The following is a 25,163-nucleotide window of genomic DNA, read 5'->3' as shown; positions in this document are numbered from 1 at the left end:
CTGTGTAGACTGGATGGATGTGGTGTGAGGATCCACACATCCTCACAACGATAGAAAGATGAAAAATACCCAGCACATCTTGTCTTTAAAGAGGATGTTTCAGACTTAAGACTTGCATTATAGTCAGTAATTGTGATTTTTCTGTTCAAAGCTGTAAGTGTGATTTAAACTGCAATTACTTTTGATTAATTGCAGGCCTAATTTACAAAGGAGCGAAATATCGGGAATTCCACTGCATCATTCAGAACTGAAGCTCTATCACGACCGGCTGACAGCAAGAGTTCTTTATTATTAGCCTTAATGATGTGCAAATTAATCAAATGAAAAATGTCATTGGCGTGTAACAGCCTGCTCTCATCTTAAAGGTTTAACTGGTAGGATCTCTGTGCCCCAGCTTCCTGTCTTTTATACTTGATAGCTATCACTCTGAAACTGAAGAGAGAAAATCACATAGATTGTTTACATACATGAAGATCACTCTGTCTGTCTTTCATAAAAAACTTCAGCATAAAAAATATATATAAAGTGACGTTTCGTCTTCCACAAAACCGTCTTTGATCAAAACAGACGCGTTTAATCAGAAAAAAATGACTGCTTTCCATCTAGATGAGCAACATAGTGCTAATATTGCGCATGCTGGCTCATCGCCATGTCTTACTTGGACACTTAATGGAACAAAGCCCTCGTTAATCAAATGTGTTTCACCTGCATTTCCTCATTTGACACTCAAAATGTCTGCCAAGGAAAGGTCTGCCGTAGTCAGCGAACTCAACAGTTTCTCTGACTTAGACCTGTGGCCACATCAAGTTTAGCCACTGTTGATTATTAAACGTTATCAGTTACTTCATGGGACCTAAAAAGCTATTCAAGCTATTTAAAAGTTGCCCTCTTTTTAAATCAAGTTTAATATGAATCAATCAATTTTTCTTCTTCTTCCTTTTTCTTCATTTGTTGTTTGTTGTTTGTTGTTCGTTAACGCATTGCTGTATCATTGGGTGCGTTAAGACGACAAACTGTCCATCAGTGGAACAGAGTGAAACCAGTGATGGGATTTGAATTGTGATGTATCGTGTGCTCAAGACAAATAAAAAATGGACCTGCTCGTGCTTTGTAGTGCCGCTGGTGTTAAAAAACTCTGAAGGGAATCCAAATGTATGAAGGACCATTTGAACTATGTGTGCTTACTGCTGCATGCATGTGCCCGTGTTTTTCTCTGTTTGTGTGCACTCACATGTGCAGCATGCGATCAATAGTCACACCAGATGAAATAAGTTTGTGTCCCAGGGTGCAGGTATTTGTGTGTCTGCATGTGTGTGTTGTGTCACTGATGAGCACCCTCCTCCTGTGTAAAATGAACTTCCCCATCTTCATGAGAAATCAATTTGTCCTGCTTTTAGCTGTCATGTGTGGTATATAGAATCACTGCCTCCATCCAGCACAACACACACACTTACACACACACATGCACATCCACACACATGCTGAGCTAAACCAAACACATATCATGCATATTCATTCCCTGTACCCAACACTCGTGCTGACGAGTAAATTACAAAGAAGAGAAGTGAAGATGAGGCGACTGAAGGTGGCAAGTGTGTCACAGTGTGTGTGTACGGGGGAGGGAGAGAGAGAGTGAGGGGGAGATAAAGAGACAGAGAGGTGAGTCCTGGCAACCTGGCCAGCAGCTCATTAATCTGCAGGTGTGTTTATACCAGTGAGCTACTGCACACACACACACACACACACACACACACACACACACACACACACACACACACACACACACACACACACACAAACAGCCCTGCAGCTCATTATCATTCAACTCTGCAGTCAGTATGTTCTTTGTTTCTCATTGTCCTGAGGACTTTTGAGAGGAACGAGTGTCCACACTGATTGAAAACTGGGAAATGAGTACAAGTGGTTGTGGGGGAGGGGATAGCCAATGATAATGCTGACTGAGGAATCCAGTGGCGTGGATGACTTAATGAGGCATGTCAATACTGGCTGTGCCAGCCAGTCATAACCCTCGAAGAGCTCTTGAGCTGCCCACAAACTGTGACAAACTGATGGTCATGAATCACATAAAAGACACATATGCACTGTCACATCCAGCCTCTTGCATTGTTCATATGAGTCACTGTGCTGAGTCATATGTTGTTACATCATAACCAGTCTGTTCAGAAAACTAGCATATTTTACCAAAAATGACATTCATTATGTAGTATTCTTTCCCATGAAAATTTCTTTTTAAGTTGCTATCTTTGAGAAGGAAAAAAGTCAGTGTCCACCACACACAATCATCTGATCCCGTTTGTCAGCATATACTCGGTTATCACATCTGAGCTGTTATATGGAGAGTATGTGTCTGTTCACCCGAGGTTATGGTTATGTGTGCAGATGGGGAGAAAATCACGCTTCATTTTGGTATGTGTTTCGATGATGTGAGATGAGAGCACTGTCCTGTGTCTTATGTCATCAGCACTCCTGCTGAATGGTACTAGGGATGGAGGCCTACATGTACAGGAAGAGTTCAACATTTGGGAATATATGCTTTCCCAAGGGTAAGATGTGAAGATCAGTAATATTAATGTCTAGAATGAGCACATGAAAACAGGTGAACTTTGGGACAGTCCCCTCACAGTGGTGAGGTTCATATTCACACAGGAGGAAGCACACCCACGTTTTCTTAAATTATTAAAAAAAAAAAAAAAGATATCTGAGGTGCTCCACTGCAAATATTTTCTTTAAGTTTCCATGTGCTGAATAATGAAAATGGTTTGCAATATTCAGGACCTAGAAACTTTAAGTGTCACAGTCAACGAATTAACATTAATGTTATCCACTTGCAAGAGCAGTTGACGAGCTGAGAAAAGAGAGAGAGAGGATGGAGAGGATGAGTAAACCGGTATCCGGTAAACATGAAGCTACTAGCAGCTGATTAGCTCATTTAGCTTAAAAACTGACAATGTGCTATTTTTGGCTGGAATTCAGAAGAGACTCCAGGATGTCACAGCAGCCACCAAAGAAAGATTCCCACACAAAACTACATTGTGGGGTTTCTACACCTAAACTTTTCTGTGAATTAAACAAATGAGATACAACATGCTTATTTGTGATCTTTAAAGGTGCTGATTGGTTGGTGCTGAAATTGTTTCCTTTGGACAGAGACAGGCTATCTGCTTCATCCTCTCTGCAAGAAAACAAACAAACATATTTCACAAAATGTGAAAATTCCTTTGAGCTTGTTGAACTGCCTGACAGTTTTTGTCATGTTCCGCCACATAACAGAGCTCAAAAAATACAACATTTTAAGGAGTTTAAAATATTTAGCTATGATGGTGTTATTGAGGTTTAGAGGAGGCATCTTATTTCAGCACAGTCTTCAGTACACAGTCACAAAGGTGCACACAGATTTGCATGTAGAAAAATGCTACAAATTCACATTTCTTGGAGGTGCTTTGCTGGGAAAAGTAGAAGTATTTTGTTAAGACTTTGCAATAAAATAACAGAATCTTCATTTTTCCAGGATTCAACTCTATTATTTACCCTTATTATTTGTCTGTGCTGTTGTGTCTTATGTTACAAATCAAATTGCTCATTATTACAGTAATCATCATTTTCTAATGCTGAATTCCTTCATCCTTTGGACATCTCCTGGTGTCACATTGTAAGAAAAGCAGAAGCCAAGAAACAGCAGTAAAATTCTACAACTTATTGACCCAACTTCGAGACCTTGGAGGATTTAGAGCCAAACACATAAATCCATTCCATCACTAATGAAGGAATGAATGGGATGTCCTGAGGGGAACAGCACGGCAGCAACGGCCGCCATCTGTCTTCCCTAACATACCCTTGCAACTCATGGAGAATGTATCTACCTGCAGCTTGCTTTCTTTCTTTGTCCTATATGTTTGTTATACCTCCTCATATTCATTGTATACAATACCACTAGCTTTAAGCATGCCAGTTTTACTTTCTGTCTCAATTCACCTCAAATCACCAGATTTTCTCCTTTGCTGGCTAATACCTACCACACATACTTCCAGTATGTACAATAAAACATCCATTAACCTCAGCCACAGCCTGTCCTTCCTAGCCTCCATCCCTACCCTCTCCCTATTCTCTTTGACCTCATTGCTCAGATTTGTGGACACACTGGTAAGGTGGGTTAGGGGCCAGTGTTATTAATAGCCTCAACCTCATGAATCTTTCAAGCTCAATCATATGAGCTGATGTGAGAGGAGTGGGTCTCAGAGGATGAATTAGTTAATATAGAAGCCCAGCGGGAGTGTTTCTCTGGGCCTCTTTGAACATGAGTTATGCATTAGCTCTTCATATAGTCCTGGGCACATATTGGTTTTACATAAGATGGACCCAAACAGGTATCTGTGAGAGTGTGTGGGAGGACAGATCTGCGTGTGAGGAAGAGAGCTTTAAATTAAAAAAAAAAGAAAGTAAAAAGGAAAATGCATTTTGTGCACACCCTTGAGAGCGTATTTGTCAACTCGAATATGCACGTGAGTGAGCGTGTGAGCTTGAATAAGTTTCATTTTATGCATGAGTACAGAGACATTTCTGTATGAATAATTATATTGGCCTCTGACAGTAGAAAATACAGAGCAGAGGAGAGAAAGAGATGGAAGCACAAAGCCAGAGAGAGAGAGAGAGAGAACGAGGGGAGAGGTTAGGGGTTGTAGGGGAGCGAGAAAGTGTGGCAGGAAATGAAATGTGTTATTTGGGAGAAATGCTGGGGGGCTACAGTCTTGTTTTCACCCCAATCTCGGCACTGCAGAGCAATTTCAATACAGCATTATACTGTACATCTTGCCAAAGAGCAATGAGCTGGAGGGGAAGAGAGAAGGGCAAGAAGATGGAGTGAACAAAAAAGAAAGGGAAAAAAGTGGACATGGGAAATCACAGAGAAGGGAGAAATGGGAGACTAATGAAGGAAGAGAGAGAATGAGAAGACGGGGGTGAGAGAGTGGCAACAGGAGTGAGGATATGAAGATGTGGTCAGCAGAATAAATGTTAGGAGAGGAAAAGTCATGTTTGATAAAAAGGTACCGAGAGAAGAGGGGCGGAGGGGGGAGAGAGAGAGAGCAAAGAATGGGAGAGAAAACTCAGATCTAATCACCTCAAGTGGAAATGAGGCCAGAGTGTGAGTGGAAGTGCAAAATAATTTGAAAAAAGCATCAGGTGCGCTTCCTGTCGAGCAGAAAACCAACTGGAGGACATTGCAGCATGCACAGCGCGAGTATGCTGCTATTCAATTTATTTTGCTGAAATTGACCTGGGAGTTCTTCAAACCACCTGTGAATCTGACTGAATGTTACTGTAGTTTGCTAGATGGTGACATTAGTGTATGAGTGCATATGCCTTTTTCACATGTGCTGTGTTCCTGTATGCCCACCTGCACTCTGACTGTTGTCTCTGACTGATTTGCTTGAGGACTGAGGAAAAACTAAAATGTAGATAAAGGATGAGAGACAGGAGAAAGTGAAAAGTGAAGTGAAAAAGGAAAAGCAGGATGACCACTGGAGTGTGTCACTTTGGCCAAATTGCTGAGGCACTTCTAAAGCACCTCAGCTGCTGTCATCGCACCACCATTGACGAACAGGGATGGAATGACAGGAAGAGAGAGAAGAGTGCCGACAGAGCAATTCCCTCCATTTAAGAAGATCATTTACTTCCCACAACTCATTCTGCTTTTGAAATCCAAAAAGCACACATCCATCACCTATTAGTTTTGATTATGCTGGAAAAGAACTCATCAAGAAAACACTGCATTTACGCATCTGTCTAAACTGGATGGTCAATCCAGATGTATGTGACTGTTCTCGCCACTTGAAATCATTTACCTGCCTGCTCTTTCCCCTTCTTTTTCCTGACTGACAGACTGCCTGATGGGCTGACTGAGGGCCTTCTTAAGAACAAGCAGCAGCGAACCAGAAAATTTCCCTAAGTCCTGCTCCAGTTGGAGTCAAAATGAGTTGTTGACCTGAGTTCAGCGATAGGCTGAGACAGGTTAATGCATTTCCTTCGCAACAAACAACATCTGAACTAAACAGAAACAGCAGCTGCTGTCAAAAAGAATGAGGTTTCATTTTTAAGAGGCACAAAGGAAAGAAAAGACAGGCACAACATAAATGTAAAACAAGGAAGTATCAAGAACCTCCACTTGTGTGTTTTTGAATGCACATAAGCTAAATATATTGTACTTCCAAATGTGTTGTAAACCTGTTATATAAAGGGTTATATAAGGAAATGTAAGGATATAAAGGAAGTTTCATTCAAGAACAGAGCTATCAGGACTCATCAGATTGACATGCCAGTCTGGCACTTTCAGTATGTGTGGGCAGTGGTGACATCTAAAGAAAAAGCTTTTGTCAGCTCAGCTACAGTTTTTGTAGAAAGAAGGTAAAAGTAGAACTATATAGTTGACTAGACAGAGTGAAGGACTGGGTTAGCTTAGGTGTCAGTTACTCTGCATGATTACACTCCTGCTCAGGTTGAAGTTAAGTGGAGCAATGCTGAGAATCAATACGACTAATATGACAGGTGAAGCTGTAAGCTGTCCCATCGTAACGAGTTCTGAAAGGTGAGACGTTTGATACAAATCCAACACAGTCAACACTGTAATCGCCTCCACAGTCCTGAGTGCAGGTACAACTAGGCAAAATAAAAACATTTCGTGAATTTTCTCAGATGAACATTGAACTTTTCAGTGCTTTTCTGGAAAAGCAAGACACACAGACGTCACTGCTTACACCAGAAAAATTAGAGACTAAAATGTCTGGTTATTTCATTGAGACATCATCAGTCAAAACCCCCAGGAGGATTAAAACAATAAATAAATACACAAATATATTCTCTGATAAGTGTTAACAAATGTTCATTCCGGCAGTGGGGAAGAAAAATATAATTCATTACTGTGTCTCAACACATGGCCATCAAAGTGACAGGCTGTGTTGTGCCTCATTAATTGCTTATTCTGCTGCAAGATCCAGACTTAACCAAACAGTTCCGATGATCAGTGGGATCCTGTAACTTACAGCTGAGATTTTTAACAAGAATTTCACACATTATTGTCCATGTGTCTTCACTGACAGCCCCGAATCAATTCAGATTAAGTCAAGAATGGAGATGATGAGATTGGGCGTTAAAGAAGAGGATCTCATGGAGCTGGAGTGCTAACTACACAGACCAAGAGTGAACACTGGAAGAAAAAAATCGATCTGTCTGTCTATCTATCTATCAGTCGGGAGCGAAAAGCGCCTCCAGAGAAGTGAACCTGAGAAGAGCAACAACAGGTGGTGCAGGGGTGGGAACTGGGGAAATTACAGCTCAGCAACAACGCTGACTGTTCTACAAAATAACTGCAAAAAAACCACAGATGCCATGAGAGCTACACATAACACAGCCTCAAATATCGATCATCAACTCATAGGGTTTTTCCTTTGGCATTTCAGTGCTTCAGTATTAATGTTTCCCATTACTCAACTCTGTGATAAACAAGGCTGGTCTGTTGTGCTGGCTCTCTGTAAATATGTATATACACATTTATCTTGTGTGCACAAATTAATCAAAGTGTGGGAACAAATTGTATAATGTGCACATGCAATTGCATTTTGATCACTCGATGTGGTCAAACATAGCTTTTCACACTCTATGGACACTCCTGAGCTCCTTGGCTAACACTTCAATGTCCACAGCGCCTTCTCTCGTTCTCTCTTAACCTCATAAATATTAACTTCCAACCCACAGTAGACAAACAGGCCATCAATAATGCAGCTCCCCAAAATGCTTCTTCCAAAATAATTGTGGCTACAAGACAAATCCTGGAGACAGCCTGTAAGGTGCTGCACTTTGCCTAAAAAAACATTTCACATGGAAATCAGAAGCAGTGCAAGAGATATTTGGGTGCCTCTCCTGTTGTTACAGTACTGTGGTGGATGTCTCTAAACTTGTCAGAAACTGAAGGAGAAAGAAAAGAACCGTTAATAAGATTTAAATTGAATTGAATTGAATTATTAAGAAGGTCAACCATCAGTGTTAAACTGAAAGGAACAGGAGCTGAAGATGTTAAATGCAACACAGAAGTTAAGGCAGACTTTTCGGGTGGCCTAATTCCTCTAGAACACCAGTGTTAACTTGGTAAAACTGTGGTCAAGCATTTGCTGTTATAGGCAATTAACCTCTTTGCCTTTGATCCTAACTAATATCAAAAACATCGGATATTTAGCAGTTGAGCAACATCATCACAGCACTGGGAAAATCAATTAAACACTCATGAGAGAAGAAAGCGAAGGAAATTCATGCAGAAGTAATCAGTAAATAACAAATATTTTATGAAAGTCCTTCTCTTCCAACATTTAGATTGAAATGTCATCATTTATTCCAGTTGCTCCTAAAAGATCATTAACTTTGGTCTCCTTCAATAACAGCCCCAAACAAAATCGACTGCTGCAAATCATTACAAACTACACAATCTGTGTAATTCATGCAGTTAACATGCATTTGTCACAAATTACTGATCCAATGCTAGATTGTTGATCGATCTCCAATTCCTGTTAACGCACAGACACACATAAATGTTGCATAATATGTACTTTTGGGTCTAAGCATTAAAGGCTATTGACAATCAGATCCAGGACAATATGCCTCTCATGACCTCCTGACCCGTGATCTATGACCTCTTTCCATGAGTAATGACCCTTAATAGCTCAGCTCTGCTGTTTTCTCAGTAAGCATGAATATGGAACACACAGCTTGATCACTTGGACTAACACAAGATTCAACACGCTCTGTGGCCTTTTCTAATTCAGGAGCTTCAGAAAAATGAATATCTGAAATCTAATAACTGTTTACTTGATCCTAAAAGCGTTTTCACTCATATAAACACCAGTGCAGCTTCTGTACATAATCAAATATTTACTGTGGTTTAACCCGCAGCTCTTTGGCCAGGACCCAGAATCAATGCGCCAACACCACCAGCGACAACTTTATAACAAGCTGTAATGTGTTAATTCCCAGCTGAATCTATGGGGTTCTTGTTGCTCATTTTTTTCAAGTCTCATAAAAAGTAAGAATTTCACTTTTTTTGAATTTTCTGCCAGTGCTGCATCTGCTTCTTCTTCTTCTTTTCTTTATTTTCCTGTCTTCTGTCATGTGCAGCTGCATGTGCTGCTGCTCCAGCACATTAATCTGCTGCTCCATCCCTCGCTGAGCTCATGGCTCCTCTGTGGCCCTTGCGTCCTTGCATGTCTCTGTCACACACACACACACACGCGCTCTCTCTCTCTCTCTCTCTCTCTCTCTCTCACACACACACACACACACACACACACTAATATAGTATGGAGCCATTTTCTGACAGCCACATCTCCCATCACACAGCTGAGTGGAATGATGAGCTGCATTCTACTGGGGCGGAAGGTGACAACACACACTTAAACAGAAACGCTCACACATAGCGCACATTCAACAACCTCTGTCACAACTGGCTGACTTGTGGCATATGGATATTCCCTCAGTCAGAGCTTGATCCAAAACTAGCGGATCTGTCAAGAAAGCTCCTCTTGGCTTTGAGCGTGCTGAGATTAGCTCCTGAGTCCTTTAAACAAAAAAACCCACATGGGAAAACTTTTTTTACTTCTGAAGTCTTCAGATAGTACAGCACATGTGGTAAATGCTGTCCCAACATATGGCTGTCTCTCTTTCCTTATGCCAAAGTGACAAGGCAATCTGTCTGCAGCTGCTGACCTCTGAGGTTTCCCAGCTCTGGCCTGACCTGGCAGTGACTCACCGATCTCGCAGCTCTCTCCAGAGAAGCCCTGAGGACAGTAGCAGCTATAACCGTCACCCTCCTGCAGGCAGCTCCCTCCATGGAGGCAGGGGTTGGTCTGGCATGGGTTACTCTCAACTGTAAAGACAGAGAGAGTGGAGGAGGGAAGGATTTTTTTAATTCATTTCACAGAGAAGGAGCATTATGAAAGTGCTTTGAATGTTGACAGACTGCAACGGGCAGTGATCCAGCATTATATCCCTCTAATTATTCTGACCGAGACCATCCTCATGCAGAGACAGATGAAGAGTAAAGTGGGCAGACAGTATGCAGACGCACCCGTCTCTATGACTTTCCCCAAGGTGACAGATCGGCTGTGGTTGCGCCTCTCGTGACCCTGTTTATCATGACTGATGCTCACCAGGCGAAGGACAATGCGCTGAGGTTGACCCCCTCCTATCGTTCTCTTGCCTCTCAACCTGAGTCCTACTGACGAGCAAAGAACCTCATAAATTAGCTGATCGTCGCCCAGTCATGCATACCTATTTTTATGGCACATTACTGCTTTGCAGAGGAGGTAATAAACACATTTTACATTGCTGGGCTATAACTCCATGTCTCTTCATGGGAAATGTTTTGGCGGATGAACGGTAGAGATCGAGGAGATAAAGTCGTAATTATTGCTCTTATATTTTAGGATGGGCTGGAGGGTGGAGAAGAGTTTGACAAGGACAGTTAGAGCGCTGAGCAGCATTAGGATTTTTTATTCTGTGTGCAAAGAGGGACTATGGGGAACTGGTTAGATTAACTGCCTTTTTATTATCCAATCCTGATAGGACTGCAGCCCCTGACACAATCTGTCAGGCCATCTAATACACTGCATCTTCTCCATAATAAGACTCCAGACTCACTTAATGATGTATGAGCAGAGAGATGTTGTGCAGAACACAGAGTGCAGTTCCCCTGAAAGTCTGGGAACAGCGTCATTTGTGTGTGTGTGTGTGTGTGTGTGTGTGTGTGTGAGAGAGAGAGAGAGTGTGCGTGTGTTTACGCAAATGTGTATGTGTGCAAGTATGCGTGTGTATGTCTGAATGTTTGTCTGACCCTGATTCACAGCAGACTGGTGATATATACTGTAACAGGAGTGTGTGTTCAATTTCCTGTGAAACAGGGAGATAGACTCTCATTGCTGCAGAGAGGATGTTGCTGATACACCAGGCAGGGGAGATGATGGAAAGGCTGCCTTTGAAAATGCATAAAAGTGATTCCCTGAATGAGAAAAACCATCAGAGACACGCTTATTTCTTAAATCAACAGCAGGCGGGAGGAAAAAACAACACTGGACGTGCTTTGAAAACATACATTTCTGAAAGGTTAACGATGTACTGATGGAGATGGTGAAATCTACAAATGGTGAGCTGTGTGTAGCACATAAAACAGAATAAAAAAAAATACAGGATATGGTCAGTGTGAACCCTGGCTGGGTCTAAAAATATCAGGTAATGGAGGTGAGAAAATGAAGAAAAGAGCTGATGGAAAAGAGTTGTTCCATCCATCCGTCCACCCACCAACCCACCATGAAAGTAAACTAGTATAAGATGACTTCACTTGACAGTAGATGCCTGCTACTTTCAACAAAATGACCTTAACAACATCCAGTGAGGAGCAGCTTGTAGCTTTACAAGCTACAGCTTCAAAGTAGCGCCAAAACACTGTCACACTTATGATAAATGATGATGCTAGTCAGTTTCCAACAGCATCAAAATTACCCAATGAGATGTGGCTCGTTAATGTGTGTTGTTGAAGCAGCTGATTGGTTTGATGTTGCCACATATCGCAACATAACTATGCTTTCAATTCTTCTCCTGCATCAAGCAAGAGTGGATAAAAGCATGTCCCCAATGTAATGTCAGTGTGTTTTCATGAGGGAAAACCTCCACTGCTGCTGTCCACTGCAACCGTTCAGGTAAATTAGATAATGTGATGTGAAAAGCTGTTTTAACTCAAATGTTGAATGTGCTCACTTTTGTATTCTAGATATATTTTTACTTTTATTTTTATTATAATTCTTTGACCTGTAGATTTCCAGTCTTGCTTGGAGCAGATGTAACAAACTCAGTTCCCACCAGGGATCAAAAAAGAAGATTCATTTCTATACAATTTCATTGAAAGAGATTATGTTTATTTCTGTCAACAAACAAGTTAAAATTGACAAGAAAGTTGAAGAGAGCCATGTGATTTTTCTGCAGTTACAGTGGTTACATGCAGGTATTAAACAGGTCTTAACTTTCTTAGTTTAGCATATTAGCATGCTAATTATGGCAAAACATAAAAGTATGGTATGGGAATCTCTCTACAAACTGCTCCCTATGCATCAATCTGCCTGAGTCACACTTGCACTGCTAAAGACAAGGCTGACATATCTCTGTGTGCAAGTTCAGAATAAAGCCTCAGCTACATAAACGCCTCTCCAATTTGAATAACAGTCCAGGCAGACATGTATCTTCCAAAGTGCATAAATGCAGTGATGCACACAGTGTAACTGACAGCTGAGGACAGGTTATCAAGTAACCTCAGTGAGGAAGGCTTCAGCAGCTAAAAGATGAACTTCTCATGACCATTCTACCAGTCAATCACACCACAGAGTGTAACATCGTAGCTTTGGTTTGAGTTGTTCTCTGCATTAAAACTTCACCAGGTTTTCTTTCCTGTTGTGAAAAATGAGAGTGACTTATCTTAAGAAGAAATCCATAAGCTGCTTAGGATTTAACTGGATAGCATTACCAACTCATCGGAAAAATCAGAGCAAAGCTAGTGTGTGACAGCTGTGTTTATTCATGCGTGTGGGCATGCATGTGTTTAGTGTTTTAAAAACCTTAACAGGCCACTGAGGCAGCTGTGGCTCAGGAGACGGAGTGGGTCATCCACCAATCAGAAGGGTTCAATTCCCAGCTTTCCAGATACTGAAACTGAAATTGCGCCTGATGGCGGCTCCATCGATGTGCGAGTGTATGCGTGGCTGAGCATGGATATATTGCTGAATTACTCCTGACAAACAGGTCAGCACCTCTCATGGAAGCCTCTGCCATCAGTGTGTGGATGAGGCAGATGTTGTAAAGCACTTTGAGGAGTCACTTGACTAGAAAAGTGCTACTTAAATACAAGTCCATTTCCTATTCAATTTCAATTTACTCTACAGAATAAACTATTTATTGGCACAGTTTTACAGGTTCCACCAAAATTGCCTTAAAAATGAGATGAAAACGGCTGTTCCTCACCATGGTTGCCCAGACATTGATTTTTTTTTTTTTTTTTGGCGGGCTGCCATTGAAGGCCACCTATTCATTTTCTTTTTTCTTTTTCTTACTTGTTTTTTTTCTGTAAAAACCTATTGTGAAGCTGTGTGGAGCACATTGATTTGGTAAGCCCCTCTGTTTCATGCCCTCATCTTCTCACAGCAGGCTGACCTCCTAAATCAGTCTGGAATTCACAAATTGTCAGTAAGTAACATGAAAACCTCTGAACAAACTTGTCCAAAACTGATGCATTCAAGTTAACACTGATAAATTGGTCTATCTGTGTTTTTAACATTATGCTCTCAATCTCAGAGACCCCACAGTCAAGTGAGCCATATCTTGCAAAAAATCTGGTCAAGCCAGCCATTGCTTGGATTATGATGCAAGTCTAATTGCTTGGAGCATCCCATGGAGCTATTTACATTATATTTTTGTCAATATGCAAGAAGTATTTGACAATTAAAAGATTTGCAGTGGAGCACCTTACAGGTTTATTTTCTAATTAACTGAGGAAAGTTAGATTTCATTTCTATTTCTGTGGGAAACACTGCACAGCCCCCATCTACCAGTACTGCTAACTGCTGGCTGTGCTGTCTGAGGTGATACAGACTGACAGCTGAGTGGTAGCAGAACAGAACATTGATCCAATCTGCAGACAATTAGTAACAACTTATTACACACAAACGAGGTTGCATTCCTCACCATCTGGCCACAAACAGTAATCTGCAGTCCTTAGTGGTGACCTCACATGTACAGTGTTCAGAAATGAGATCGAGTTATGGATCGTGTGGCTACAGCAACATCTCAGTCCATATACAGAATCAACCACGTAACAGGTCAATTAAAATGAGATGTGACGGGTTTAGTGTTTACAACATTAAGTTTTTGGGATGACATTTTGCAGTTTTCATGATTAGGGAAGTGCGTGTGTGTATGGAAACATGTGACAACTAAAAATTAATATGCAAGTGAAACACATCAGAAAAGGCAAGGGCGACAGAGAGAGAGAGGGAGAGAGAGAGAGAGCGAGAGAGAGATAAACAGGAAGGGGAGAAAGACCCTGGTCCACAGGAAAGATGGAAGGAGAGGATACAAATTAAAATTTAGCAGGAAGAGGCACGAGCGGGAGGAGGAGAGATGAACTGAGAAGAGAGGGAGGGAGAGAAAAAATGTCAACTAGCGAGGGACAGAAAGTCATAGAGGGAGCTATCATACATTTCCTCCTCTCTTAATGCTTGCTGCTAGCTTATGATTAATTACACACTGGTCTTAAAATAGGTCGCCTCTTCCATTCCTACTGCGCATCTTTCTTTTTCTGTGTGAAAGACAGAAGGCAAAGGAGAAACACAGGAAGCCAAAGTTTGAGAGGGACAGAAAGACGGTTCAGTTCATGATATATAATGACAGGGAGAAATATTAGGGCTTTCACGAATTCAGCGTTCACGTCTCAGCTTTGCAGTCATACTCACACAACAGATAATTTAAAGTCTTCTTCGCTCTCATTAATCAGATACTGCAGCATCTCTTCAGTCCTGAGTAGAGTTTCTTGAAACATGCTTCTCTGTGTGACATTTTACTGCTCTGTGGGGTCATCTCAATTTTTTTCTAGGCCTCTCAGATTGTCATAACACCGTGGCATATTGGGGAAGCTGCTCTCTGATGTCAACTCTTACATGCACCCAGGATTTATAACGGACCGTAAAGAGGATTGTGATAAGGGAAATGTCTTGCATCCTATGAAACCTGAAGCTGAGTGGCTGGCAAATTTAACATAATGGAATCCTGCAGAAAAGCTTGCGCCGACAGAAACACAGAGCTTGAATTTGAACTGCGGGAATAAACGTGTGACACGCACAAACACGCAGAGCAAAACTGCACACACATGCACTTACATTTACTATATGTACACCTGCTTATCACCTGCTGTGTTGCTGTGCTTGGACTCACTGAACCTTGTAATAGCTTGCTGAGACAGAGATCATGCCTTGGCCTGTTCAAGTGTTCCCCATCTATGAGCGTGATAAGCTATCACCTGGGCCCGGCAAGAGCTGCCCCGTTAAAATTTAATGCTACAGTACATCCTTAAAAGGTACTGAGGCACGCAGAACACTCAGAGCCGTACGGATGGCTGCGCTAAACTGCGATGTATGGGCTTAAATGCAGTCGTTGTCGTCATCACTGTGATGGCTTGGTGAGTTTGCAGCGTGAAATATTCATATTGTCACTTGAAGGGTTGCTTCTGTGAACATGTGTTTTATGCGTTTAGTGATGACACAGAGCAAGACAAGACATGTATAATACATCTGTGTAGCTGGCTCCGTCAGTGCTGAATGACACCTAAGTCAGGTCCAGTAACGCCGCTGTAGCAAGCCTAAATTGAGATTTATGCACATAATTCATTTTTATTACTTCTTTAATTCTATGATAATGGGATGTGATGTCATAACTGACAGCTGAGTTGCTTATGAGGGGGCGGGTGGTTGAGCAGGGAACAGCGGCTTGACTGCCTGATCACTACTGAGTCCAGCTCCAAATGATGTCACCAGCACAAAATGGCAGAGCTCATATCTGGAAGGAAGTGGAGACACGTCATCCATCTTTATATATTTCAGTGGTCTTGACCAACCTGCATGCACGTGTTTCTTTACCAGTTTGAATTTTTTATATCTATGTCCCTATGGCTATAAAAATATCAACCAATTTCGATAACACTTGAGATTCTCTTTAAGGTAGTGCTGAAATAAACATGAGAAAAGCTCTTTATCATCACTGGCTCCATGGAGAAAATTATACACATCTGGATCTTCATTCTGGCCAAGCAAAGTTAATAATAAGCTGTAGTGACAGTTTGGCTAAAGTTTGTTGTTCTCAAATTTACGTCTCTGACAGGATGGACAGAGGCAGGCAGACTCACAGGTAGGAATATGATTCATGTATCAACGTGTCCGCAGACAGGAAAGTCACTCACTGCAGATGAGCTACAATTACTGCCACGGCAAGCTGAATACAGACTAGGTGATATATGAAACCTATTTCTGCTGAAAGAGAGATAAGGCCTCTCTCTAGCACAAAGATGCAGACTCCATGCAGTTTCACATTACTTGAAAGTGATTCATTTACAGAGGTGAGCTACATGAGGGCAGCGAGGGAGGCCAAGGAGGTGGGAGAGGAGCGGGGAAGGGATGGAGAAGAGACAGAGGTTACGTTTACTTGTCGGCTTACTTGCTCTAGTTTGGTGCTGATCATGTCATTGCCCCAGCACTCAGTCTGCAGAGTCAGACAATCTAATGTGTGCAGAGGCTGACACTCTGCAATGTGGAACATTACACCAAATTCTTCAGCCCTATACAGACCATGAGGTCATGAGAACAGGGAGGGTCAGCGCCGCCTTGCCTCCCTGAAACCAAGCTTCCACCTCTCCCTTTTAACCCACTGCACCAGCTGTCAGTCTAAACCAGTGGTGTGGAAGACATATCCAAAGGGCCATAAAACTATTTACAGAAAAGACAGAAAAAGATAGAAACAAACAAAAAAAAAAACAACAGCTACACAAATTTATTTTTGCCTAGCTTTCTCTAATATTTGTTTAGCCAATTAATTACTGAGTGAGCTTTCAAGCTTCTTCTCAATTAAAATAACAAGGTTTAAGGCTTTATGAAGTGACAGTCTTGCAAGTTCACTGCATGTTACACTGTGTGAGACAAAATCCTGTTTGCCCAAAACCACACAATGTAAAGAGGCCCTACAGCAGTTGTCGGTTGTGCCGTGGGGGGCCATATGGCTTCACCCGACGGCGCTCTGGGCGGGCGGCGTGTGTTGGCGGGTGGAGCGCCCAATTGATCCAAACATTTTAGCCCGGCAGCACGCCACGCGATCTTGCTAATGTAAAATATGTGCCGTGGCTCAAAAAAGGTTGGGAAACACTGCCCTGCAGTATGTGTGTGCAGTGTTAAAATGAAGCTGGATGTGTGGTAGCAAAGACCACAAAGCTACAGAGCTATTTATCCAAGGGGTCACGCACTCTAAAACGTCAGCTGCTGTAAAGAATAATAATGCAATACTCTATTGATCTCCCTGCCACGGGAAGATCAGAGCACCTGGTCAGCTTCTGAGCTGGCAGGAAGTCAGTGCTCAAGGACAACTGACAACTTGGATACTTGCTGAATCGAGGTTTGAACCCAGCTCACCACTTGAACGTCTGCCATCCTCTGAGAATGTGTTCATATGTTAGAGGGGAAGGCTGTAGATTGGGAAGGTGTAGCGATGTGATTACTGTAGTCAGCCCAAGCAGAGCAGCTGCTGACAAACTAGGATTGATGAGCACTGCAGGGGAGGGAGCGGCTATTTCTGTCAGTCTGACCACGTGTTGCCCTGTGTCTTGGCTGCACGTACCAAGCGACATCTTTGTGCATGTGTGAGAGTGCGTGTCCAGGGGTGAAAGGGGTATTCAAACAAACAACATTGAATGCCGACTGGAGTCTGCAATGTCAAACATTCCACATGTAACCCATTCCAGTAATGCATTAATTATTACTGAGCACGCTGAAAGCTGCAATCAACACCAGATTACTCAAATGACAGAGACTGCGTTGCCAATATATTAACCTGTTTCAAAGTATTATTTATTTACGCGGTGCTTTTGTCAATTTACTGCCATATGTATAGGTAAATCAACCCCAAAGGTGTATCTGACACTAAAGAGATGTGGAGACTCAAGTCTGATAACTCTTACAAGTTAGAATATAGTTCCATACTAAAAATAGACAAAAATACAAGAATAAAAAGTCCAAATAGACCATTTTAGGAGTTTTCCATGCAGAGTCCCTTCTACTTTCAGCTTCACCTCTTTTCAACTGCATAAAATGTTTTTCCACCTTTCTGCAAAAGCAAACACACCCAGACACACACGCACACACACAAACTAAGAAAAAGCATGACACTTGCAATTAGCTACAGTGCCAGAAGCCTGAGACAGCAGAAAGCAGCCGATGTGCTCTTAGCGAGCACCTTGTGAACCGGGCGTCACACTGAATCAGCCTGGAGAGGACCAGGGAGGAGTAACATGCCAGCAATTCAATACAACCCATTTCAGGTGGCCTGCACGGCGAGACCGATGAAGAAATTGAGGGTCTATTGTTACAAGAGCGGCACTTGTGGCGTCTCCATCCGTCCTAAATAAATTGCATTATCTGGGCTGTCAGAGTGGCAGGAAAATAATCCATCCTGGCTTATCATCACAAACACATTCTATCCACCCTGATTCTTTTTTTTACCACCTCTTCTCTTCAGTGCTTCTTTGCTCTCATTTTCAAGGCTTTGTGAAATGAGAATATTGAATCAACCTCTTTCCCTCTTTTTTTAAATTATCTAGCCATAACAGTTACAGTTATTGTCAGTGACGTATTATGAATTATTCATTGTGACTTACATGATTACTGAAACGAACATGTATTTTTACACATCAAGTGATGCCTCTGTGAATTCAACAAGCGTGTATGGATCATCAATACGTCTTTCACTTCAGCGAGGGATGTACATACAGATGAACACTCTGTTGTTATTTCGAATGCGGAGAAGAATATATTCCTGGTGGCGCAAAAAGTTATGTAAGAAGTTCAGTGACAAATGGCCATGGTCTTAACCTTGGGATGTTCTTTGCCCATCAGTTTGTGCAGAAAGTATGGTGCGAAAATGGCAGGTGAGGTGCAACAGATAAGAGCTACACACAAATCAAGTAATGTGAGCAGAGGGGCTGCTATCATGGCTACAGCCGGGTCGGTGTGTCACTCAGTTGAGTTGATGTTGTTATGATAACAGCTTATACGAAACAGATAATGTGTAGTGTGAATAAAGGACATAAACACTGTGATTAGATACTCTCCAAGCACATCTAAAAGTGATTGCAGCCAGGCTGTGTTATTTCTGTTATCTCCTTCACCGCTTGCAGGCTGCATAAAATTTCCCATTCAATTTATTAAATCCCTAACGCTCATTTGAAGTTAACTGGACAGAACCACATTTGCAGTTTCTACTTGAGAAGTGTCAGGCTAAACTGTAAAGTGATCCATTGTGGTCACCTTGTTAAAAAATCCAGTCCAGTGCTGTCGAACTGTGGAAGTTTATTTCTCTTTAAAATTAGACTCCTATTTTTACCCGCCTTTTAATTAATGGAGTTTAAACAAAATAAATATATTATTATAATTATCATTGCAGAGGGAAAAGTCCACAGCAAACACCAGAGATATATCTTTTAAAAAATGCATTTTTTAAATTCCAATATAAAGTAAATATGACTATTATTGTGTGATTGTTCTAGTTAAATCTGACAGGAGCAAGTCATGGATCATGTAGTGCCTGGGGAAAACAGTTATTATGTGAATCATTGTGATTTAAAATAAAACCATGCATCACTATGGCAAACAAGCTGACCAGTCTTGGAATAGCCACAGATATAAATTCAACTCACAAAGGTACGCCGCCTGCCTTTGGCAGCACATTTGTGGTGTCATACACATTTATATCTTCTAAGTCAGCAGCTCACAGAAAACAACACTATTCCCCCATTTGCAGAAGATGATATGCACTCTTCTATCCATCTGGTGAGCCATCACATCCCGCTGAGGCACAACTGCCTAAAAGGGACGAGACCAACGCCTGGCTGAGAAGACAAAATATCATTATTATATCAGTATTAATCACCAAATCATCATATTTATATACCTCTTGAGCATGTAGTGCTATGCAAACAGAACAAACAGAAACAACACATATGCCTTCACTGACCTTGCACACATGCCCTTACATGTGGTGCAGTTTGTTGCAAATTTGCCATCACAGTGAGTCCTTAATCAGAAACAAAAAGCAGGAAATGCACACACAAACAGATTGGGGATCTTACACTCCCTTTGCTGCTTGTTTGTGTTCCACTGTGGTTACTGTCAAGAAGATATTCTGACATCAGGGCAACACTACTATGGGAAGCAAGCTGTGGACAGCAGGGTTTGCCTGGAGACCTGTTTAAAACTCAACAAAGAAGAAATATTTTACATGACCTCACAGTGCCCCTGCCAGCAGAAACTATATAAGGAAGTTTTCTTCACAGAATTTGCAACTTCTTTCTCATAGCGCACCAGATCAGTAATCAGATCAGTCATTTACACCTTTGTATCAATGACCTCCATCATTTAAGAAACCTTCCTCCCCTTGAGATTTTTATATTTCTTTTCCCCCTCATCTACAAGTCATCTCCCACTGGGACAGATCCGTGGGTGTGTCTGACGAGCCCTACATGAAGGGACCCTTCAACCTTTCCACCCGCTGTGTGCTGGCTGCTGCATGATGCGTTGCGACTGACGCTGGGAGCCAAACACCCCTGCCACTGCTCTCCACCGCTCTGCCTTCAGCGCCAGCAACAGTGAGAGGGAATGAAGTCTGTCAGGCAATCTGGCAGCTCAAAAAAATCCCCAGCTGGGTGCACTCTTCCTCTCTGCTGCCACTCCTCTGTAGCTAGAAAATACTTCAGTTTGAAATCATACATTTCACTGTTAACCTTGATGGCGGGTGGCTTCATTTTCAACCGTGCGCGCCTGTATGCGTGACTGGCAGAGTCGCTGAAGGATGTGTGTGTGTCTGACTGCAAATGGAGAATGAAAATGCAAAATGTAACATCTTGGGGACACAAGATGATCTTGTTGGGTATGCTACAGGTATAATACATTGCGTCTGCTGAGCATATATATATATTTCCAGATCCTTATTGTTTAGAGATAAAAGCACAGAGGGAAACTGATCTGAAAAACAACATGGGTGTGTGCTGCCAGGTTGACTCTATTCTTTGTCCTCTAAGAGGACAAAAACTGTTGGATACAGTTAGACAGCTGAAATATGATTTCAATGAAAGGAAGGTGATTCTTGACGTCTGATCTGATAGCACCTGAATGCTCCATTGTGTCAGTTAACGTAACCTGACCAAGTTAGCCTCTCTCTGCATTGCACAGCCACACAATCACTCCACACAGAGGATTATATTCCTCTTGACAGCACCCTGCCAAGCTCTGTGTTTCCATCCATCCCACCAATCTTTTCCCAATTGGTGGCACACAGAGGTGATGCTGTTCGTTGCTTTATGAAACTCTATGCACCGTTAGGGGCCCCAGGGCTGTACCTGACAATAAAAACTCAGATAGGAATTCATCCGGGAAGAACTTAAAAAAAAAAAAGAAAAAGCAACCCTTCTCAGTGAATCCCTGATTGTATTGTTATGGGGTGACACATTGCTCAGCAGTGGTATTCTCTTATCTGGTTTACAGATGTAACTAAATAACAATGACTCCAAAAAAATCAACAAAAGAGGAGATGATGACACCTGAACAAGGCTTTGATGGTTGATAGAGAATGTTCACTATATTTGGCTCTTATGAAAATAGATTATTTTGAACTTCCAATCCCAAATTGGGAGGCTGAATGTACAACTGTACAACAGTGCTTTGTGTATATGCCAGCATAAGTCGCTGCACTAACAAAACAAATACATGATTAAAAAGCACATATTGTGCCCAGGGAAAGAGAAAACTGGGGCTTAGCATCCAGTTACTGTGTTACTGAAGCTCCCATTGCCCTCTGGTCTGCCGCCCAACTCATCTTTAGAGTGCAGTGAGATGAGAAAATACTCATAAAAACAACAACAGAACTTGTTATTCAGTTCTGCTGCAGATCTGCTACCAGTAACAGTCAAGAGATTCAGTTATTCATCTGCCATAATGGGAGCTCTGGGTCACACAATCTAGAAAATAAAATACAGCAGCCTGTGATGGGCCTCCTAGAGGCTGAATAATCATCAGGTTTTGTTGTGGCTCCAAAGATAATAAAGCATTTTTATGATGTCATAAAAATGCCTGTTTAAGACAGCTTTTCTCTGTTTTTTTCAGGCTCACTGCAGAATATTAAAACCAAATTTTGATGGTGCATTAGCTTTGCAAACATAGCTGTTTGTTTCATTGACTTTTACATGTATAAATCAACACTTTCCACTCCCCAAAATGTCAGTGAACACTCTGATAACAGATATTTCGCTCCAGCTCTTTGCCTGCCACGCAGAAAATCCCTTGCTGAATTATTTATTCACTGTGTGTTTTACTTCAGCAGTTAAAAAAAAAAACCAACTGCACTTTGCAAAACTGCAAATATTTGCCTTTCATATCACTGCTTGCTGTAATGTTGAATGACCTTTCCGGGCACACCACTTGACTTAGTCCATGGAGAGACTGAGTATCATGAGCTGTTGTGCTTACAATCTATAGACATACCTTCTTTAAAGTTGAAAATGGCTCTGAACACTGCAAATTCAACATGATGTATGGAGTTGTAATGCACATGCTGACTTCTTAGCGATTAAAAACTTCTGTCTACATGTTCTCTCCCTCCTCAATATTCTATTTCAATATCTGGACCCATTTATCTCTGTAAAAGTTAATCTAGATGTTAAACGCACTCCAGATAACTGTAGCCTCAGTTTTGATAGAAGGCCTGTTAGTGATAAGGCTAACTTAAACTTATGGGCAGGTGATGCAGAGTTTACTGCTGTTCTGCAGCTCACAAGAGAGAAGCTGGTTATATTACCTAGTCTGCAGTCACCCATCCAATCTATAAACCACTTTTTGATGTCAACCCCTTTGGTAGTCCTTCCCACAAACTCCACAAACAAGGTTAAACAATCTATGCCAGTACTATCACCGGCAACAAAAAATTAGCATGACCAGCCACAGTATAGTGTTTACCTGGGGTCTGACCTTCTGACATAGATGCTAATCTCAAAGCACTGCCTCAGAGAACTGACACAAAACCACTGGCTTTACCAACATTATCATCCACGTGTGATGTTTTTGTAATAAATTGGGTTTATCGGTCTTTTAGTAGCCCTGACCTGCTGAGGAGGGCGCTGCCACTTAATCCAGGACTACAGACAGGTGTTTACGGAGAGTTTGACATTATGATCTTCAAGCAGATTCAGTGGATTTTAAACTGGTCATTATCATTATCCACAGTCAGTGATGCACACAAAAGGCTCAGTGTGATTTCCCACCACAGTGTACCTAAGCTCATTTTCAACACTTCGATTGCTTCATTATCCCCTTGGTTAACAGGATACAAAGAGTCTATGCTCACTCAGCACAGAGTGGTGTGTAACGCCATTGCATCCCACACCACGATGGAGCCCGGTGTCCCTCAAGGCTGTTCTTTACAAATCCTATTCATTTAATATGCAGCAGCCGATAGCACAGGATTAGATTCACCAGGAGTGTTTCATGTGAAAAAAGGTGGAATTACACCATGAAAAGAGAGAAAGAAGGAGACTTGGAGACGAGAAGCAGATAGAAGGATGGCAGATTAGGCAGCAGATGGATTTAAAGGAAGTGATTCTTAAAAAGGCAGTGACGAGGATCATGCTGAGGCTGAGGGTAGTACAGGGGACAGATACGGTTAGACGACAATTGACTGCTTTGTGTCGTACCACATTGGAGTTCAAGAGGCTATCAAAACATTATGCCGGAGAGAGTCATAACAATGGCCAGAAGGGTAATAAAAGATATAAAGTCAGGGAGACGGGGAGCGAGCACAAGCGGGAAAAAGCCAGTAAGGGAGAGACAGAGAAGAGAGAGGGAACAGAGAGAAAAAGACACAGGGAGGGAGATGCAGGAAAATCAATAGGCTTGTATATGCAGCACTGAGAATGTGCCCTCTTGCTGCTCCAAACAGCCTATCCAAGGACTCCAAGAGCCAGCAGACAAACTGAACATCTATCCACAGATCCATACTGATAATATGCCACCACAGCCTGTCCCCCTCTCCATTTATCTCCTTCAGTCCCCCGCTATCCCCAAATACAGACACATTCAGACACACACACACACACACACACACACACACACACACACACACACACACATGTCAACCTACTGGCTCTTCTCCTCCAAATTTAACACTCTAATTTGGTTGAGGGCTGCCTGCCGTTTTATTGATGCTGCCAGAGGTCTGATCCATCTTGAGCCCGGGACAAGGCTTTAGTCAAGATAACTATAACTCAGAGGCATCTTCCTCCCTGTTTGCCAGAGTATCAGACTGGCATTGGTAATTTAAAGGCTGGACAGACAGCAGACATTACTGTATCCGCCCGACCTGCTTTGTCACCCCACGGATGCCAGTGTTCTGAACCACTTCTGTAAATTTCCACTCTTCCTGGGATTCTCTGGACCAGTAACCATTTTTGTAACTTTTTTGTGGCGTTAGTAACTTCCATAAATGCTGTTTGTAGGATTATACAATATGGAAATGAAGATATGGGTAATTGAAAAGAAAAATAAAATGAAACGTGTTTACTTTCTTGCAGTGTTCACTGTGAGGGATTAAAACATATTCAGTTGTGTGTGTGTTTGTATGTGATGGTGCGACTTGTGGGATGGATTAACAAGGTTTACTCCTGAGCAAGCTTGGCATGCTGGTGCGTCCTCACATATATTTAGTTTTTTTATGTGTGTGTATGTCCACCCATCTGTGTGGGTTTAGCTGGAGGCCAGAGTGATGGGGAATTGGAAAGCTGGATGGCATTATATACCAGCGTCTTATCACTCTGATATATAGCCAAATAGGACACAGAGGGGCTGAGACTGTTCCGATAACAAACAACAAATGAAGACGGGGGTAGGAAGTAAAGAAATGTAAAGAAATAAAGAATGAAGGGATGAGGGAGGGAGAGGAAAAAGATGAGGAGGAACAATGTACTCTCTGTAGGCTCGCAGGACCGTGATAGTGTAGTTTCTGATCATTAATTAAAGAGTTTTATGTACTTCCACCTACAAGATTGTAGAGGACACACTCACCCCTCTATTCCTCTGCCCCAATCTTCCTTCCCAAGAGCTGTCCATCCTGTCTGCCCTTTCCCTCCTCTCTGTCTCTATATCTCTGCTTTAATGGGCAGACAACCATTGCTGTAATTTTCTCTGTACTATAACTGACAGCTACAAAAGGTCACTTGAAGGGAGGGGTCTCATGCTTCTAATCACTCAACAAGAACAGGGCCACTC

General features: G+C 42.0%; 1 protein-coding gene across 1 annotated transcript in view; it reads right to left on the bottom strand.

Annotated features, from left to right (window-relative positions):
• ncanb (neurocan b) overlaps positions 1-25,163 on the bottom strand; it is a 157,360-nt gene that overhangs the window by 43,783 nt on the left and 88,414 nt on the right. Inside the window, exon 11 of the mRNA XM_046391119.1 lies at positions 9,809-9,925. Within this exon, the coding sequence (XP_046247075.1) occupies positions 9,809-9,925 (117 nt within the window). The remainder of the gene's footprint in view (positions 1-9,808; positions 9,926-25,163) is intronic.

This window comes from Scatophagus argus, chromosome 6 (genome assembly GCF_020382885.2).
Source record: "Scatophagus argus isolate fScaArg1 chromosome 6, fScaArg1.pri, whole genome shotgun sequence".
NCBI classification, from domain to species: domain Eukaryota; kingdom Metazoa; phylum Chordata; class Actinopteri; family Scatophagidae; genus Scatophagus; species Scatophagus argus.
This window is presented reverse-complemented; position numbering and strand designations above follow the sequence as displayed.